The following is a 21005-nucleotide window of genomic DNA, read 5'->3' as shown; positions in this document are numbered from 1 at the left end:
ATGGACAAAATAGTCCAAGACTCCACAGAGTTAACGTACAACTTTGAATCATGTTGCTACACAAATATACATAAGAACACACATATAAAATAAATCATTAAGTACAGGTCAAATCCCTTGTATTTAAAGTCCTTGCTGAATGCTTATCTAAGCCCAGTACATTACTCACAGTCCAGTTGGAAAGGGGGCGAATCCTTTTCGATGGATCGATCACAACAAATCATTCCTGGCAAACCTCCCTTTTTATCCCATTCAAGCCCCTCACCCTTTAAGCTCCCACTCCTTAATAATCTTGTTTGTTATTACAGTATTTTAATGGCAAGTTCTGATGTTTAAATTAACTGCTCTGCTGTGGTTGTGTGTAGGCCTATCACACAGACTTGATATGAAAGTTTGTTGTGAGTTTTATATGAATGGCACTTTACAGTATTGTGTGTGGAAGGTCTCTTTAATTACTTTTTTTGGTAATTTTGTCTTTTTTTGATAATTTTGTGTGTTTTTTAAATTTATTTTGTGTCTTTTTTAATAATTGTGTGCCTTTTTAAAATCATTTTGTATCTTTTTTGGTAATTATGTGTGTTTTTTGGTAATTCTGTGTCATTTTTAGTAATTTTGTGTCTTTTTTAAATAATTGTATGTCTTTTTTAAAATAATTGTGTGTCTTTTTTGGTAATTATGTGTCTTTCTTTGTAATTTTGTGTCTTTTTTGGTCATTTTGTGTCTTTTTTGGTCTTTTTGTGTCTTTTTTAAGTAATTTAGTTTGAAAAACAACAAAAATTGGTGGCACCGAGTTCACTCTTTGGCATTTACTGCCCTGCTGTGGTTGTGTTTCCCCTGCTGGCAGGAGAGAGAAAATAAAGCATGTCAGAGAGGTGACAGGCAGAGAGCAACTCTCTAAGTTGTTATGGCTTCACTTCCCCCTCAATTACCACTGCACTGACATTTCCTGAACTTTCCAGGGTATTCATGGCCCGAGTCTCCTGCTGAGCCTCGTCGCTTGCAGGTTTACTTTTTGTTTTGATTCGTGAATCATAAGCAAAGTGACGTTCCAGATCAGAAACTGGAAACTTAGCTGGGAGCAGGAGAAGATACCTAGACCTGGCTTCCTCTCTGAGTCACAGTTTAAACATTTAGCACAGAGCTTTATTCATGGTGACTTCTAGTAAATGCAACAGAAGGAAAATGTCACTTCCTATGAACGTTATGACCACAAAGAGCAGATATTTAAAAACAAACCCAGAGCTGCTGTTGTCATAGAGGAAGCATAGAAACCCAACGGGCTCCTCAGATGGTCCCTCTTCCATCACTTTCCATCAGTTTGGACTAGATGTGCTTTCAATATGTAACATTAAAACATCTAAACCCAGAAGAATCCAGACCTATTTATCCTTGAAGGAAAGTTATGGGGGATATACCAAAGACCAAGTGGACCACATTTATGAGTGTTTTCAAAATCAGATCAGAAATGTCAAAGATCTGTGATGTGACATAAACGTTACATTGGGCGTTTATGGTATGTATGTTTATATTATTTCTTATTTTAAAATGAAAAAAAACACATTTTCTGCTTACAGAGACACAAATTTGCCTTTTTCTTTGCATCTCTACAACATACACTACTGGTCAAAAGTTTTAGAACACACCAACTTTTCCAGAATTTAATTGAAAATGATGCAGTTTAATGTCTCAGTGTACTCTGAAATTAATGCATATTTGCAACATTTAAAATTCTTTATTGAGCATGATAGTGTTTTGAAAGTAAAAAAAAGATTCAAAATCACATTTTATGTTGGACTAAAGGACTAAAAAAGACACAAAATGACCAAAAAAAAGACACAAAAAGACACAAAATGACCAAAAAAAGACACAAAATGACAAAAAAAGACACAAAATGACTTCAAAAATGGACAAAATAGCCCAAGACTCCATAGAGTTAAGTTGTTAACCCAATTCTTGTTCCCTGAAAAAGGCCTACTTGTATAATTCTGAAATGTACATTATTTTCCAGTTTTGGTTAAGCTTACCTTTTTTTATTTACCTCTGGCAGTTCACCACTTACCTTTGTACCCTTTCAAGCTGTTCATTTGACTTGAACTGCTTGAAATTAAATAAAAAACTGGAAAAATTGGGGTGTTCTAAAACTTTCGACCGGTAGTGTATATATAATTGTGACGTTAATAGTGCTGTTTAACAACAAATTATTTTTCAGATTTGTTTTTAAGTAGCATAATAATAATAATAATAATAATAATAATAAATAATAAATAAAAACAAATAAACATGTGTCTTTTTGTTTGCATCTCCATAACATATGTCAAAATTGTGATTTTAATTTGTTCAGGAAATATAGTCAGTAACAAAAATAAGCTTTTTAAAATTAGTTACTTTTTCACATTTCTGTTCTGAATATGGGAGATTCTGGAAGATTTAAAGTGTTTGTTACAAGGGTGTCACCATAGGTTCTTATGGGTTAAACCCCGACTCTCGCCTACAAAGAACAGGATTCACTTCTACTTTCTGGTGAAAAAACAAGACCCAAAATCTTCTCTGAAGCCGGGTATGAGCCTTCAGATGTACGCCATTTTGGATAAAAGCATGTGATAAATCAAATTGTAACAATGTAATTTGAAACAACACTGACGTTAAAAGGAAGATGTGTTGACGTTGATAGCTGTTTCCAGTATTTGCGTCGCAATGAAGAGCTAAAAAAAACTACAAAACACATACACATTGAACATTGATATTCTCTGGAAACTATTAGAATATTATTGTTAAATGGAACCTTGTAGCCACTTTAAAACTCCTAAAGATAGGTAGGCTAAATAGACTTCCAGATGAGATGAGTCAGGGTGTAAATCCAGAGTGAATTGTGTTACTGACCAGGTGTAGGCCTATCACACAATGGGGCGGAGCTCCACTAAAAGGGGCGGAGCTACACTAAAAGGGGGCGGGGCTCCCCGAAAAGGCGTCCGATCGGAAACAGTGCAATGCTGCAACACGTCCTACGTAAATAATGATATTTAGAAAAATGAATTCAAAAATCTTCAAAATTCAGGATACACCTTCGTACCATGAGCAACACACACACACACACACACACACACACACACACACACACACACTTTTCCTCTCTTTTTTAATGTAGTTCTCTATACTCCATAGATGTGTACATTTTCATTTGCGTTACTTGTTTAGAATAAATACCTTTTTGATTACAAATTCTGTCTATTTAATGTTGTGCACTATGAACGATATGCTAGCCTCTTCTGTGACAAGAATTCACAGTCCCTTCAACCATTACTAAATATGAATATGGTAATTTGATAATAATTATATTCATAATTACTAATCAGTGTTCCAAATTGATAGTTTGGTAACTTTATGAGACTGATTTAGGTGAATCGGCTTTATTTTTCTGTTTTACAGATGGTGCCCCCAACGAGCTATGACTTAGAGCAAATCAAGTCATATAATTTATTATAATTAATAATTATTTATGAAAAGTATTAATAATCCTGATAGCCATCCAACCACACTTTTGAACCGCACAGACGCTTCTTGCTTTTATAGATAGATTTGTTGTAAATGGGCTAAAACATGTGTAACTAGACAGTACATACTAAGCATGTGTTTTGTGGCTCAGCTGAAGAACGCTGACATTACTAGCTACAATTTAAACAGACAGATACATAATTCACATTTAAATTTACATCCCACAATATCTGCAAATGTCAGAAATGTTTGCTGCACAGCTGCACACAGTGCAAATGTTAGGAATCACAAGCAAACAGGCCTTTTGAATATTTGCAATCCGCTCATATTTCCATTTCGTGTGAATCTAAATTAAATCTGAGGCGTTTTCTGTGGTCAGCGGTCTACCTGCCAATTGTGACCGACTTCAGAGGAGAGATTGGTGTGACTCTGATGGACGGAGATAAGTGGCGGCTTTTCTGCTGGGAGAGGAGTGCGTCCCCCACAGTGCCTTGCTCAAAGTGGTTTTGGAGGAATTGATGAGAAGCTGTGGCTGGCGAGGAGCTCGGCAAATTGCTTTCATGTCCCTCCACTTGTGTTGTTCCCATACTGGAGCTCAAGAAAAGGAGGGATTATTTTCTTCCAGCAGGTTTTTTTGAGAGGAGTGATGACAAACACACAGAGCAGCAATGGATGGAAACACAATGAGAGAAGATTGTGAATTGAAAAGATGTAATATTTAATGATAATGCTGCTAATTATAATGATTTGTTGATGGTCATGTTTTATTTAAATGTTTTATCTAGCAATATAATAAGATATGATATATTCAGGCTATTCATACAGTGCTGAAGTGTATGTAAACAGATGTAATATTAATCCTCCAAGTCTCCAAAATCGCAAAATCATTCTTGATGACATCCAGGCTAGAAAACAAAGTTTCAGTTTGATGATGATATACCAAGTAAAACTGGAGACAAGCTCAAATATATTCAGTATCAAATGATAGAACTGGATGGAACCCTCTTATATGTTAGATTTGACACCTTTGGTCACATTTGCAACATTTCAAATTCTTTATTGAGCATGATAGTGTTTTGAAAGTTAAAAAAAAAGATTCAAAATGACATTTTATGTTGGACTAAAGGACTAAAAAATACAAAAAAAGGCTAAAAAAGACACAAAATGACTAAAACAGACACAAAATGACCAAAAAAGACACAAAATGAGAAGACAAATGACAAAAAAAAAAAAAAAACAGGAGACACAAAATAACTAATAGACTCCAGAGGGTTAGTGGTGCAGATTTAGACAAAAGTTAAAATCTGTGTTATTATTTAATTTGTCACTTCTATCAAAAGATCACAGAAACACAGCAGCATTAAATAACATGGGAAATGAATGAGGGTCATTTTTGACCCATGTTGTGCATTAGAAGAGGGTTAATGCTTGCTGTGTGTTTCTGTGCTCTGTCTTTTGATATCAACTTATTTTATGATTGAATATTCCAAGTATTCTTTAAATATCTTGTTTGTCTAATATCTTGTAACAGATCATTATTTCCATTTTGCCTCCCATACTTTATGAAGAAAAAACGTTTTTAATAGTATCATTACATAGCTAACTACTTGGCTAAGTAGCTTGCTAAGCTAACTACTTTGCCAAGAAGTTAGCTAAGTAGTTAGCTTAGCAAGCTACTTAGCTAAATACTTACCAAGAAGTTAGCTAAGTAGTTAGCTTAGCAAGCTACTTAGCTAAATACTTTACCAAGAAGTTAGCTAAGTAGTTAGCTTAGAAAGCTACTTAGCGAAATACTTAGCCAAGAAGTTAGCTAAGTAGTTAGCTTAGCAAGCTACTTAGCTAAAACATCGATATGGGTCTTTTTTTTGACCCATGTTGTGCATTAGAAGAGTTGTGACACAAAAAGGGATTTTATTAAAAAATGAATAAAGGAAAACATAAAATTAGGATGTATGATGATCAAAAACAAACTAATTGAGGAAAACCTGGAATACTGAACGATGAAAATAATTTATTGCAAAGATATAGAACATAAAAACTCTGTCGGGTCACTTTAGACCATGTTGTGCATCAAAGGATTAAAGAATACTTTGAATATTCAATCATAAAATAAGTTGATTTCAAAAGATAGAGCACAGAAACACACAGCAGCATTAAATAACATGAAGGGAATTAATGTGGGTCATTTTTTACCCATGTTGTGCATTAGAAGGAGGGTCAATATTTGGTGCATTAACCCATTGACGCCTAAAACTTCCTGTAAAACCTCTGGGCGATTTTAAAATCAGCCCCTAAAACCTGAAGTTTTTCTGGAAATTCAACAGAAGTGTCAACGCTTCTACTAAATAATAGATTTTTCAGCCTCTGTAGCAGATAGAAATGAAATTCAAAAAGTATTTGAGAGCTTATACAAATACTACAAAACGACGTATCCGCTTTCCAGGCTTCAATGGGTTAAAGGGTTAAATGTAGTTTAGGAGAGGCTCACTGACAAATGGATGGATGAAAACGGTAACAGAGAACAAAGAAAACAACGACAAGGAGGAAAAGCGAACGTGTAAAAACAACGGCGGGTTTATCTGGATGATGAGATGAAACAGCTGGAGTAAAAAAAAAAAAAAAAAAATCAGTGCAGGAGTAGAGTGGCAGTAGGAGTCAGTCAGGACTTGGAACAAGCCAGCTGTCAGTGCTAATAGACAGAGAAGGATGGAGAGAGAATAAAAAGAGAAGAGGAATAAAGCAAGAGATGTTCGGGCCAAACAACCTGTCACCAGCTATAACGGAGCATAACGCAACACAGCTGCCTTGTCTGGATGTCAGGAAGAGAAACTTCTCTGGCAGTTTCGGAGAAGAAGTGCGAGCAATCTAAATGATATTCTCAAATGGAAAAGATGCTGTCTGGTTCAGTGGCACAGCCGAACCCGGAGCAGGAGCAGAGATAATGGTCTCAGTCAGCTCTGCCGAGGACGACTCGGCTCAGACGGCTGCCTTTTCAGCATCACGACTCTTATTTTCTTGTCTGAAGTTCTGTTTGTGCCCCGCGCATCGCTTGTTTTTATAGGTCACAAATGTATGCCCACAGGACGCTCGCACAGCAGCCCAGATGAAAGCAGCTTCTGCACACAGACTTTTGAATCGGCTTTGAACAGTAATTGACAAGAGGGAAGGCGTGCATCACTTCACTCCAGCTAATCAAGTCAGTTTCTGTGCGACAGAGAAATCTGCAGCCGGTCTGACACTTGTCATCTGCAGAAAGCTTGTAGAACTTCATGTCAAGGATAAAATCCTGCCACGTATTCTCTTTCAGTACATGTGAATATGTGTCTCAAAAAATCTTTACAACAGCAACAGCCCGGCGATGTGGGAAAAACAGTACTTCAGATTCAATTTAGCAACAAAAATCTGACCAGAGAAGCTCTCAGTGTAGTAGCAGTATGGACAGAAATGTACTTTAACCCTTTATATCGGGCGAAGAACTATATTTGGTAACTTCAGTGGATATCAACACGGGGTCCCTATGTCTCTCTGCAAAGGTCATAGAACCACATGGATTTGTAATATTTAGAGAAAAAAGCTGCAAATTTACTAGATTAAAGTGGCAAATCTACTAGAAAAAAAAGTTGCAGATTTAAGCGATTTAAAGTGGCAAATCTGCATGAAAAAAGTTGCAGATTTAAAAGAAAAAAGTGGAAAAAAACAACTTTTTTTCTTGCAGATTCACCACTTTAAATTTCATGAATCTCCGCATTTTTTCTCGTAGATTTGCCACTTTAATCTCGTACACTTTTTTCTGTAAATATTACCCCCCTCCCCCGGGTCCGTATGTTTTTTTTTACACATTCACACAATATCCTCCAATATTCTCTAGGGTTGAAATTTGGAATTTGCAAGTATTTCAATGAGTGTCCTATTAAGGGTTAAAAAAGGCTGTGTGTTTCTTTGCTCTGTCTTTTTAAATCAATGTATTTTATGATTGAATAATCCAAATATTCCTTGAATATCTTTTTTTTTATTACAACCGATCTTTATATACATTTTTCCTTTCATCCTTTGTGAAGAAAAATAGTTTTTTATTACATCAAGTTTACACACATGGGTCAAAAATGACTCATTCAGTTAAATTTGATTTAAAGTTAAATTACCTAATACTATAATAATAGTAATTTGTTTCAAATAGTTACTTTAGCAGTAAGAGGGGCCAAACACTCATATATTTAATATATTTAACATGTTTATGTATCATTTTGTCACACATACAGTGTATCTGGAAGGTATTCACAGCACGTCACTTTTTCCACATGTTATGTTACAGCTTTATTCCAAAATTCATTAAATTCATTTTTCCTTAAAATTATACACACAATACCTCATAATGAACATTTTTGACCCATGTTGTGCATTAGAATCAGTAGTAGTGATACAAAAAGGGTTTTTATTCAAAAAGTAAGAAATAAAAACAAGCTTAGCAAGCTACTTAGCCAAGAAGTTAGCTTAGTGGTTAGCTTAGCAAGAAACTTAGCCAAGAAGTTAGCAAACTAGTTAGCTTAGCAAGCTACTTAGCTAAACACTTAGCCAAGAAGTTAGCAAAGTAGTAAGCTTAGCAAGCTACTTAGCTAAAAAAATGGATATGTTGTGCAAGAGTAGTGACACAAAAAGGGACTTTATTTAAAAAATAATAAAGGAAACATAAAATTAGGATGTATGATGATCAAAAACAAGTTGATTTAGGAAAACCTGGAATACTGAATGATGAAATTAATTTATTGCAAAGATATAGAAAAAATAAAAACTCAGTCGGGTCACTTTAGACCATGTTGTGCATCAAAGGGTTAAAGTGACATTATATCACCTCTTCATGCAGTCTGCACCACATCATACAGAACCAGGGCCAATGATGTTACCTTGGAAGAGGCTAAATAATGTTGTATACAGCCCATGGTCCAGGATGTCCACCATGGGGACGTCTACAAGGTCCTCATTGTATCTCAACCTTCACACGCATCATATTACATGCTGACAGTGAAGGACACTGAGGCCTTTAAAACACCAAACCATGACCATCGACAATGCATTGTAAGAGTAAATTTGATCTCCAAAGCCACTTGAGATGCCAATCTCCCTCCTCCTTTCCTGCCACTACAGCAAGGTCCCCTTTGTTTTTTCAAATGTGATGTCCAGACTAGGGTTGTAACGATACTAAAATTTTCACCTCGATACCGATCCTCAGGAAAATATTCAATACCATTTTCGATACCACAAGGATAAAAACAAAGACCCCAAAATTTAACAGAAATACTGTTATTAACAAGAAAAAATCAACAAAAATGAACAGAACCACAGGTTAAATATTTATAATGAAAAACAGTTGTGCAAAAAGAAACTGCAACTATGATAACAAGCTACAGGTCTGAGGTAGTGCAAAAAATGGCGGCGTTCACAGGCATAAATTGCAGAGTTTTCCCTTCATTCGTGTCCTTTTTTTTACCTTGACCGATTGCTTGTTGAATGGCCTTTCCTTTGCAAAGAAAAATAAAAACCTTGTCGGCCGGCAGAAAGTCTCCATTTCATACATGAAGTCATAGTTATCCATTAAAGGCCCACTGGGTAGTTTGGAGCTCCGAGAGCTCCCCCTACAGCTTTGTGGTGTGTATTTCAGAACACTTTAAGAACACGCCCCTCCCCCTTTCTACCACTGAGCCATGTGCATGCGTTGTCATTGGAGCCGTCAATGATGAGCATACAACACTATAAGGGTGTTTCCTCTACAACCCAATACCCAGAATGAGGCGGGTCTCACTCGCCAAAATGCCCCTAATTTGAATACGAGCCGCCCTGAGTTGTCTTTTGACGGGACTTTTTTTCGCCCGTTTTTTGGCCGTTATTCTCCCCTGATAAAAGCCTGGTTGCTGATTGGATAGAACGCTAAGCAGGATGTGACGTAGTACTCGACGGCACAACAAAACGCGCCATTTGTAAAAGCCAGCAAAGCAGTGTTGTTGCTATATTTAGCGACTTTTCAGACCCCCTTAGCGACTATTTTTCAAAAAAGCGACTGGCGACAAATCCAGCGACATTTTCTGGTGTTATTGGAGACTTTTGGAGACTCGTTCTTACTCTTCTTAACGAGCCGCGGGGGCCAGAGGCTCGTTAAGAAGAGTGAGAACGAGTCGAAGCGGCCAAGTCCTCCTGCAGCAGTCTCTCCCAGCTGCAGAGCCAGAGGGGATGTTAACCCCTTAGGGTCCAGTCTGCAAATTGCTAACAGGCTAACAGTTAGCTCTGTAGCAGTACAGTGTGTATGTGCTAACAAGCTAACAGTTAGCTCTGTAGCAGTACAGTGTGTATGTGCTAACAGGCTAACAGTTAGCTCTGTAGCAGTACAGTGTGTATGTGTTAACAGGTTAACAGTTAGCTCTGTAGCAGTACAGTGTGTATGTGCTAACAGGTTAACAGTTAGCTCTGTAGCAGTACAGTGTGTATGTGCTAACAGGCTAACAGTTAGCTCTGTAGCAGTACAGTGTGTATGTGCTGCTGCTGCAGGAGGTGTTCACTTAGTGATCTCTGTTTGTTTACAACAAGCATCAGTTAGCCCACATGTTTATGATCGGCGGAAACACTGTGCATAATTATCCATGCTGCTTTGTTTATGATGAGCTGCTTTCTTTCATTCACACCTTGCGAGACTCTCCAATCCTCCAATGCCGGGATGAAAGTACAGATCTTACAAGGCTGGTTTTCTGTTATGAGACAGCAGGGGGTACGGCCAAAATGTGTGACCACATAAGTCACTTCATCATCAGCAAAGAAGCATCATTTAGACCCAAAACTGTCTGTGTTCCTCTAACAACACCCTCCGTCGCTGCTGCATTATCCAATATGTCTCTGATTATCAAAACCAATAATAAAGTGAGAAATTAATGTAATTATAAAGCAGTATTCTCCAGATAACACACACTGAATCACAGTGTGGAAGGTAACGTCTGTGAAAAACCTTAATATTTAAATTTGCTGTTATTAAAGAAAGATAAATCCCCAACAATCTTTAAAAAATACTGAAGGCCAAACAACAGTGAACGGTGTGAAAGGCCATTATCGGCTGTAAAAGAAGAAAAAAAAAAACAGGATAAAAATTTAGCCATGAAGAAAAATATACTGTTTGTAATGAGGAACTTTCCTGGAATATTGACTCAGTAATTAATAAGAAACTCGCAAAACAATGCAATCATTTGAATGTATGCAGCAGGACACTGACAGTGAAAGCAGCAGATCTGTCATGTGGGTTAAATATTCACTGTCAGAACTTATTCAACAAAGGTGTTTCCATAGCCAATTAAACAAATCAACTGTGATTCTATGAAGGTAAAAAACGCTTTACTTTTTGTACAATTAAGATAATTTCAGCAACTTTTACCGTTTTCATTCAGCTTGTCTAATGTAATGCTTTATAAAATGTTTAATAAAACAGTCTCTTTCCTTCGACACATGCAGTTTTCTCTCTCAGTCTTAAAGCAGCCTGAGAGACTGTCCTCTCTGAATGGACAGTGAGGAGAGCTGGTGATGTTAACATGCAGCAGACAGGACGTAGTCAGATTTCCCTCCTGGAGGCCAAACTGTCCTTGTCCTTGAGCAATTGACTCCTTCCAGCTGCAGGAACCTCCAGCCTTTAATATTAAAAGAACAAGCTGTGGGCTTTTGAGAACTGTCTGGAATTTAGAAATATGTGAAAGTTAAACATGTCGGGTCGTTATTTTTTCTGAAGCCTGTTCCCTTTCCTGCTTTTTTTAACCCTTTGGAGTTTGGGGCTATTTTGTCGGTTTTTGACTCCTTTTTATTCTGCCTGTATATAAACCACTTTAAAAGTGTTCACCATGTCATGTTGGTATCATTGTTTTCAGTACAACCTCACCTGACTATTATTTTTTTCGTTTTGACCTACTGGATCAACATTTTCAACACAAAAAAACGTACAAAAACACACATAAAAACCACATTTTTTTTTACAAACCCCCCAAATAAAAACCCGCTGAAAACACATACATTTTCTTTACAAAAACCACCCAAAAAAAATACAAAAAACACATAAATCACACATAAAAACACAAAAAATGACAAAAAACACATAAAAACACACAAAAAATTACGAAAATAGCCGGAGGGGATGCTAACCCCTTAGCGTCCAGTCTGCAAATTGCTAACAAGCTAACAGTTAGCTCTGTAGCAGTACAGTGTGTATGTGCTAACAGGCTAACAGTTAGCTCTGTAGCAGTACAGTGTGTATGTGCTAACAGGCTAACCGTTAGCTCTGTAGCAGTACAGTGTGTATGTGCTAACAGGCTAACAGTTAGCTCTGTAGCAGTACAGTGTGTATGTGCTAACAGGCTAACCGTTAGCTCTGTAGCAGTACAGTGTGTATGTGCTAACAGGCTAACAGTTAGCTCTGTAGCAGTACAGTGTGTATGTGCTGTTGCTGCAGGAGGTGTTCACTTAGCGATCTCTGTTTTTTTACAACAAGCACCAGACACTCTGTGCACAGTTAGTGTTGCCGGTTAATTCACCATCACGATGTTTATGATCAGCAGAGACTCTGTGCATAATTAGCCATGCTGCTTTGTTTATGACCAGCTGCTGATGGTGTGCACAGTCTCTAAATCCCTCTGGGGGCCATTTTTTTTAATACATTTTAGTTTTAGTTTCAATTTGTGGAAGAAGAAGTTCATTAAAAGCTCATGCTTACATCATGCATGTAAAGACATTTCAAAATGCAACTCGGTTAAATAAAAGTCTGTTGGTCCAGTCATATATTGTGTCATTGTATCGTGTATCGTCACATTCCTATTTTATACTGATATTTGCATTTTTTGTGTTTTTCCAAACAAGACATTGTAACATATTGTGACCATTTCCCTGCATTAGGAAAGACATTATTCTCCTGAAAACACATAATAAATATTTGCCTCTTTTCTTTCCCTCTCCGTGTTGCTCCAGATATCCGCGGCCTGCAGGGTTTCCTGGACCAGACGTCCCGTCAGGGCGTGGACGTGGCCCTGCAGCGCGTCGACAGGAACATCAGTAAAGTCTTCACCAACCTCTTCACCACCATGAGGACCGAGGAGCTGAACCGCTACAGGGACACGCTCCGCAGAGCCATCCTGCTGCTGAGCCCCCACGGAGCCCACACCTTCATCCAGCAGGTCGGCCCACCTTCGCTTCTTTCTACGGCGTTTTTACAGGCGTTTGTGTGTGTGTGTGTGTGTGTGTGTGTGTGCAGTGAGCAGATGAGTGACTACAAATCATGTTGGCACACGTGTGCATGAAACAGGATGAATGAGTTTGCAGAGATCGTGCTTCTGCATGTAGAGTACAGGTGTTAATATATATGCTGCAGGAAGGAAATGTCAACAGAAAGCACTTTTATACGTATGTGCTGGAATAAGTGTGAATATGTTTGCAGGGAAAAATGTTTTCTGCTATTACCATATAAATGGAATGGATGAATATATATATATATATATATATATATATATATATACATATATGTCAAGATTAAAATATGCACTTCATGTATGTGTATGGGAACATGACTAAATGGTCATTGGCTGGATTAGAATTTCTGCATGTTTGTGGATTTCACAATTACAAGTAATTGTACGAATTGTAGGAACGGCGTTGATGCAATGTTGTCATAATGGGAAGAAATGGATAAACGAGTTGCATTATTGAAAGCTGGTTAACTGCAGTGTGTAGTTGTCATAGCACATAAATAGCCCCAGATACTTTGGTTTTGTTGCATATTTGTTGGAGTTTGTTACCAAATGAAATCAACACTGTAAAAAATGTCCCGTTGTTTTTACAGAAAATTACTGGCAGCTGTGGTTACCAGAATATTTCTGTAAAAAATACAACATCTTTACAGAACAACTTGTATATTTTACATCCTAAAACTGTAGTAATTTAAAAATAAATAAATAAATAAAGTTGTAGATTATTGCGTCCTTTACTGCTAATTTAACAGGATGATGCTGCTTTTATACTAATTATTTATGCAAAATTTACATGCAGATTTTGCTTATTATGCATTGAATAACAGTAAATTAAAATTCAGTGATTATTTATTGTACACTGAATACCAGTTAAATTTACAAGTTGTTCTGTAAAGTTCTTTACATTTGTACTGTATTTTTTGCAGAATTAATCTGGTAACCACAGCTGACAGTTTTTTTTCTGTAAAAGCAACAGAATTTTTTTACAGTGAAGAAATGAACTGAACACATTGTATTTTCGTTAATATTACATTTTCATGATTTGGAATGGAATGAAATGGGGTGCATTTGAATTTTCGAGATATTTCTGATGGAATTTGATGGTGTTTTGCTGTAATTCCTACAAACATTTTTTAACAGTGGGGGAACTGCTGTTTTAAGGGAACTACAGAGTTTACATAGGGAACAAGGGAATGTGTGAAGTGAACAAGTGAGTGTCCGTAGGGAACAAGTGATTTCTGGTCAGTAAGTGTACACATGAAACAAATAAGTGTGCATGGGAAGCATGAAAAAGTGAACAAGTGAGGATAAATAAATGCTTATTTTTCTTCTCAAATGATTTCAGAAACACATTTTAGTGCCGGTTTACCTGTGATTTGAGGAAGTTTGTCATCCAGCTGCCATGTTTCTATTTCTTGAAAACAGACCAGGAACCATTGCTCTGATTGGTTCGGGGTCACCAGTCTTTGCTCTGATTGGTTGTCGTTCATGTGTTTTTGCTCTGATTGGTTGTGGGTCTATTCAGAGGCATATTTTATTAGTTTAGCTTATTATTAAGATCTTTATTAGCTGCAGCAAAGCCACAGCTATTCTTCCTGGGGTACAACAGAATCAAATATACAGTTGAAAACACAAAACATAAACACGATAAAAATTAAATACAAAAAAAACCAAAAAATTCACATACTAATCCATATTACACACATTTCTACATATCATATATGTATAAAACATCATTACACAATCTACTAGCACATAATACATATATTGTATATACATTCATTCTACAGCATATAAATTATGATAACACATGTCATATATATATATAGAAATATACTGCATACATATAAATATACCATGTTTTCTTATTTTGATAAATACTGTTTTATTAATAGTATGAATTGCTTTATGTTAGTATTTGTCTGCACACGCTGATAAAGACCCTTGGAAATAAAAAAATAAAAAAATACACATATACATATATGTATATGTGTATACAATATACATATATATAGTTTTTGATTTCCAAACTACCACAGAAATGGATCAAAGGAAAGAAGGAAACACAAAGTCTAAGCAATTAAAAAACCCAAAGACCTGATAATTACAGTATAAATGTGTTCTAATAAGTGACTCTTTATATAATAATCACATTTTATTTTGTAGCAATTATAGCAATGAAACTATGATTGTTTTTGTGCAAATTTGATCTTGATTCCTATGTTGTTTATTCATAGAAAACAAGCGTGTAATGGATAAAAGAGAGCGTGCAAAGTTAGTGTGTAAAGGGATGAAAAGATAATTGTATTACAGAAACAAGTGTGTGTTTAAAGAGATCAAGTGGCTGACAATTTGTAAGCCTGTTGTGTGTGTGAGTGTGTCTGTGCCCAGGTGTGTGTGAGTGGCCACCTGGAATGACAGATGGAGCTGGTTTGTCCACACACACACACACACACACACACACACACACACAAAAGCTTGTCCAGGAGAATGCTGAGTTTTGATCAATTTTTATTACCTGTTTCATTTTTCACCATGGCTTGTTTTGTTGTAATACAGGGCTTAAAAATATGTTTGTGCAATTTGACCCTTTGGAGTTTTGGGGCTATTTTTTCATTTTTTTAATACAAATTTAAATAATTATCCACTTAAAAACCGCAGTCACCGTCAAGGAAGAAAATAAAAAACAATAATAATTTTCGATGCCCATTGTCACCCTCGCTTCGTGTTCTGTCTTGAAAATAATAAATATTAACAAAATAAAGAAATAGATAAACAATTACATTTTTCTCACTTTTGGTGCTGAGTCACGTGACGTGTGGTCATTGCCTTGCCCCCCTTTAGATGGTCAGATCGCTGTCACAAAGTTCAGGTCACATCAAGTGACAGACACGTTATGTTTTGATATATCTTATATAATAAATAAATAAAGAAACAGATAAACAATGACATTTTGTCACTTGTGGTGCTGAGTCAAGTGACGTGTGGTCATTTCCTTGCCCCCCTTTAGACGGTCAGATCGCTGTCACGGAGGTCAGGTCACGTCAAGTGACAGACACATTATGTTTCGATAAATCTTGCATCATGAAGCAGCCGTCAAAGCTCTCCGTTGCACAATATAGAAAGAGAAGAAAAGAGGAGGAGGAGAAGAAGTCCCAATCTTTTTTTAAATGCCTTTTTGTGTGAAGACAAAAAAAACATTTCAGTTGTTTTTATTCCTATTTAAATGTGTTACGGTAATTAATTTTGCTCACAGTGTCTCTAGAAATGTCAGAAAATACCTTAAAAATGTTAAAATAGATTATAAATTCATATTAAACAGTGACTTTAGATTGTATATGTTATAAAGGGTCAAATAAAATATGTATTTAATGTTCTTGGATTTTTGCTATGAGCTGCACCATGTTCATGAGAATTACCCTCTTGCACTTTAACTCAAAGGAGTCTTGGACTGTTTTGTCCATTTTTGAATCATTTTCATGTCTTTTCGTGTCTTTTTTGGTCATTTTGTGTCTGTTGTTGTGTCTTTTTTGGTCATTTTGTGTGTTGTTTTGCCTTTTTTTAGTTATTTTGTGGGGTTTTTTGTCATTTTGTGTCTTTTTTGGTAATTTTTTGTCATTTTGTGTCTTTTTTGGTCATTTTTCTGTCTGTTGTTGTGTCTTTTCTGTCATTTTGTGTCTTTTTTGTCATTTTGTGTCTTCTGTGTCTTTTTGGTCATTTTTGTGTCTTTTTTCTAGTAATTTTGTGTCTTTTTTTTAGTCATTTTTGTGTCTTATTTTGACGTCATGAAGAAATTGTGCTCTGGCGCTTTTGTGAATTCCAGAGGGTTAATACTCATTATAGATCTCATTTCACATGCGCAACATCAGCTAACAGGTCACAGGAAAAACATTACATGTACAGAGAATCAATAAAGTACAATTAAAAGTAAGAAGAAGAAGTCAAGAAGTAGAGAGGAGACGAGTCGCACTACTCTAATTCCTTCCAAGCATTTTCTATTTAAAGTGCTTTAATCAGATATCAGACATTTCTGCCCACAGCGACGAGCTACATGCTGCATTTCATTTGCACATTTTTATCCCTTTGCTTAAGTCTTCCATATGCTTTAGAATCTATTAACATGTATTAGTCCTTACAGTTAAAAACAGATGGTGCTCTTGCAGCCTGTCAATCAGCATTTACATTTAAACATATTGTTTAATTTGATCTTGTGTGTAAAAGAGCTTTTTGTGTGTTTTATATTCACAGTCTGTTTGAAACAACTGAAACATTTCCACAGTTTTGCTGCTAAACATAACCAAGTGTTGACCACAGATTTATATAACTGCAGTTAACATGTTTAAAACACCACCTGTTCAACTGTTTCACAATGTTTTTTTTTTTTTTTCAATAAGACACGTTTACATACACTGAACAAAAATATAAACGCCATGTGTCAAATTTGGGTAACACTTTAGATCAGGGAACACATAATCAACATTAATTAGTTACTTATTAGCATAATAAATAAGGAACTTATTGGCTCTTAATGAGTCATTATTAAGTAGTTATTAATGCCTTATTCTGCATGGCCTTATTATACAACCAGTAAGACATTAACTAAGAGTTTTCCCTCAATAACCTCAGAATTATCGCTTATTATTAGTGGTAAGTAAGGAAGTTGTTGTATATGAGAAGGTGTTTCCACGGTTTTGTTCACCGCTATGTAGAGACTTATAAAGTCCATACAAAGTAAAGCATATTAAGATCATAACTCATATACAACAACAACAACAACAAAGACACAAAATGACTAAAAAAGACACAAAATGACAAAAAAAAGACACAAAAAGACAAAAAAAAGACACAAAATGACAAAAAAAGACACAAAAAGACTAAAAAAGACTAAAAAAGACACAAAATGACTAAAAAAGACACAAAATGACTGAAAAAAGACACAAAAAGACTAAAAAAGACACAAAATGACTAAAAAAAGACACAAAATTACAAAAAAAAGACACAAAAAGACAAAAAAAAGACACAAAAAGACAAAAAAAGATACAAAATGACTAAAAAAAAGACACAAAAAGAAAGACACAAAATGACCAAAAAAAGACACTCATAGATTAGCTGCCACATCACCTTTTTATTCTCACACACACCTGCCACATGTCAGTCAGCGCAGTAATAACACCGAGGAAGTGATCTTCTCATTTCTTTGCCCCCCTTTTGTTAAAGTCCTCTGTCTTTGTCTCAGTGGTCTTTTTAATAACAGTGGAAGGTTCAACAGCCTCCTGTCCACTGACCTGAGTGTGTCAGAGACACAGAGAGGAATAAGTGAGTCACAACGGCACCGCAGGAAGCTTCTTATCTCAGAGCCGACACGAGTCGCTGTGTTATAAAAATGTCACTCAAACTCTCTCTAGTCTCCTCTGTTCAGATGAAACGCTCAGCGCTCACTGTTCTCTTCCCATACAATGAAAAGTAACAAGAGTTAAAGTCTGCAGTCATGTGGAAACTCGGTGAGGCTGTACTTAAAGCTAAATGCTAACATGCTAATCCTGGGAGCGTGTCTATGTTCCCCAGGTCCTATGTTCCCGGGTCCTATCTTCCCCAGGTCCCATGTTCCTCGGGTCCTATGTTCCTCGGGTCCTATGTTCCCCGGTTCCTATGTTCCCGGGTCCTATGTTCCCGGTCCTATGTTCCCGGGTCCTATGTTCCCGGGTCCTATGTTCCCGGGTCCTATGTTCCCGGGTCCTATGTTCCCCGGTTCCTATGTTCCCGGGTCCTATGTTCCCCGGGTCCTATGTTCCCGGGTCCTGTGTTCCCGGGTCCTGTGTTCCCTGGTCCTGTGTTCCCGGGTCCTGTGTTCCCGGGTCCTGTGTTCCCGGGTCCTATGTTCCCGGGTCCTATGTTCCCGGGTCCTATGTTCCCCGGTTCCTATGTTCCCGGGTCCTATGTTCCCCGGGTCCTGTGTTCCCGGGTCCTGTGTTCCCGGGTCCTATGTTCCCTGGTCCTATGTTACCCGGTTCCTATGTTCCCGGGTCCTATGTTCCCCGGGTCCTGTGGTCCCGGGTCCTGTGTTCCCGGGTCCTATGTTCCCCGGTTCCTATGTTCCCGGTTCCTATGTTCCCGGGTCCTATGTTCCCCGGGTCCTGTGTTCCCGGGTCCTGTGTTCCCGGGTCCTATATTCCCTGGTCCTGTTTTCCCGGGTCCTATGTTCCCCGGGTCCTATGTTCCCCGGGTCCTATGTTCCCGGGTCCTATGTTCCCGGTTCTTATGTTCGCGGGTCCTATGATCCCCGGTTCCTATGTTCCCGGGTCCTATGTTCCCCAGGTCCCATGTTCCTCGGGTCCTATGTTCCCCGGTTCCTATGTTCCCGGGCCCTATGTTCCCGGTCCTATGTTCCCGGGTCCTATGTTCCCGGGTCCTATGTTCCCCGGTTCCTATGTTCCCGGGTCCTATGTTCCCCGGGTCCTGTGTTCCCGGGTCCTATGTTCCCCGGTTCCTATGTTCCCGGGTCCTATGTTCCCCGGGTCCTGTGTTCCCGGGTCCTGTGTTCCCGGGTCTTGTTTTCCCGGGTCCTGTGTTCCCGGGTCCTATGTTCCCCGGGTCCTGTGTGCCCGGGTCCTGTGTTCCCGGGTCCTATGTTCCCTGGTCCTGTTTTCCTGGGTCCTATCTTCCCCAGGTCCCATGTTCCTCAGGTCCTATGTTTCCCGGGTCCTATGTTCCCGGGTCCTATGTTCCCCGGGTCCTATGTTCCCGGGTCCTATGTTCCCGGGTCCTATGTTCCCCGGTTCCTATGTTCCCAGGTCCTATGTTCCCGGGTCCTATGTTCCCGGGTCCTGTGTTCCCGGGTCCTATGTTCCCGGGTCCTATGTTCCCGGGTCCTATGCTCCCCGGGTCCTATGTTCCCCGGGTCCTATGTTCCCGGGTCCTATGTTCCCCTCTTTGTATGAGACTGGGGAACATAGGACCCTTTTTCCCTGATTTTCCCAAAAAGGGTCCTATGTTCCCATGTCTGTTACTTTTTCCACCATTACCGCCACCATGACCTTATGTAGGTCTACGGGCTGTTTGACGCGCATATGCAAATAACCGAACCCTAAAAGGAAAAAACTAAGTCTTGATGCAAGACAATATGAAAACAATAATAAAGTAACCAGAAAAAAAAGTAACCAGAAAGAAGTGTCATGGAAAATCTTTAAAGAAAAACATTTGACGACCAGGTAAATTCGAATTACAGCCTTGTGCGGGCTTTATTGTAGGTATCAAAAACAGATACAGATGCCAAAGGTGACAGACAAATCCAAAGATCAGAACAACTCTGAGGAGACAACACCTGTGTGTTGTTCTGTGTAACTAATGTTCAATGTCCTATAATTTCCTGTTATTGTTCCAAATGGTGCAGTGGGATTTCCTAAATCAGAGCTGCTCTTATCTTAATCAAGCAGGAGTTTCCCGTAAAGAGACTCGGACTGTTGGTCAGATTTCTGTGTGTTTATCAAAACATGTTTGGTGCATATTTTAACTGCTATATGTCAGATATTTTAATACATCTTCAAATTAATACACAACAGAAGCTGCTGTGCAAATGTAAGTTTTGTGCTGTTAGAGCTAAGGTGGGCCATGCGACGGTAGGCCTGCTGGCCATGCTGAGAGTCTACCGTAAAGATTGATAGATTTCCTTTTTCTGGAAAAGGAGTGTGTGTGTGTGTGTGTGTGTGTGTGTTGAGGCTGAGACATTCATTAGCAGTGGGATATGACAGCGTAGGAGGGTGAGACCGAGCTGAATGGAAGTTGCACTCTTCGATGATAATGTCATAGAAAACGTGTTAAAAGCTCTGCCAAATGTTTACACACACACACACACACACACACACACACACACACACACACACACACCATGATAACAAAACACTGGTTTTGAATCTTCCTGCCAAAACTTGCTGTTACTTCCTGCTGCATATTTTTGTTGTTGTTTTGGCTCAATTACAATCACAGTAATCTTGTTCTGATACAACAATTAGCGCATTGACCTGAAAACATTGTGTGTTATCATAGCAAAGTATTACAATACAGTTATGTGTTTTAATGAATCAGTCACTCTTCTGTTTATCACAAAGTTTTGATCTCTGAGATCTCACCCGATCTGGACTTCATCACAGTATTGAACAGGTGTTTATTAGCATGTGTCATGCTATAAGAGGGGCCTGTTCCACCTACTAGCAGGTCTAGTAGTTTGTTATCAGTCCATCAATGGCAAGAAACTGTTTG

General features: G+C 37.9%; 1 protein-coding gene across 2 annotated transcripts in view; it reads left to right on the top strand.

The window, feature by feature from the left end:
* The window catches only part of LOC131959051 (glutamate receptor ionotropic, delta-1-like), a 784279-nt gene that overhangs the window by 562528 nt on the left and 200746 nt on the right, over positions 1–21005 (top strand). For both annotated transcript variants that reach the window (XM_059324148.1, XM_059324147.1), the window contains exon 4: positions 12475–12680. In XM_059324148.1, the coding sequence (XP_059180131.1) occupies positions 12475–12680 (206 nt within the window). The remainder of the gene's footprint in view (positions 1–12474; positions 12681–21005) is intronic.

Source organism: Centropristis striata, chromosome 21 (genome assembly GCF_030273125.1).
Source record: "Centropristis striata isolate RG_2023a ecotype Rhode Island chromosome 21, C.striata_1.0, whole genome shotgun sequence".
Taxonomy (NCBI): domain Eukaryota; kingdom Metazoa; phylum Chordata; class Actinopteri; order Perciformes; family Serranidae; genus Centropristis; species Centropristis striata.
This window is presented reverse-complemented; position numbering and strand designations above follow the sequence as displayed.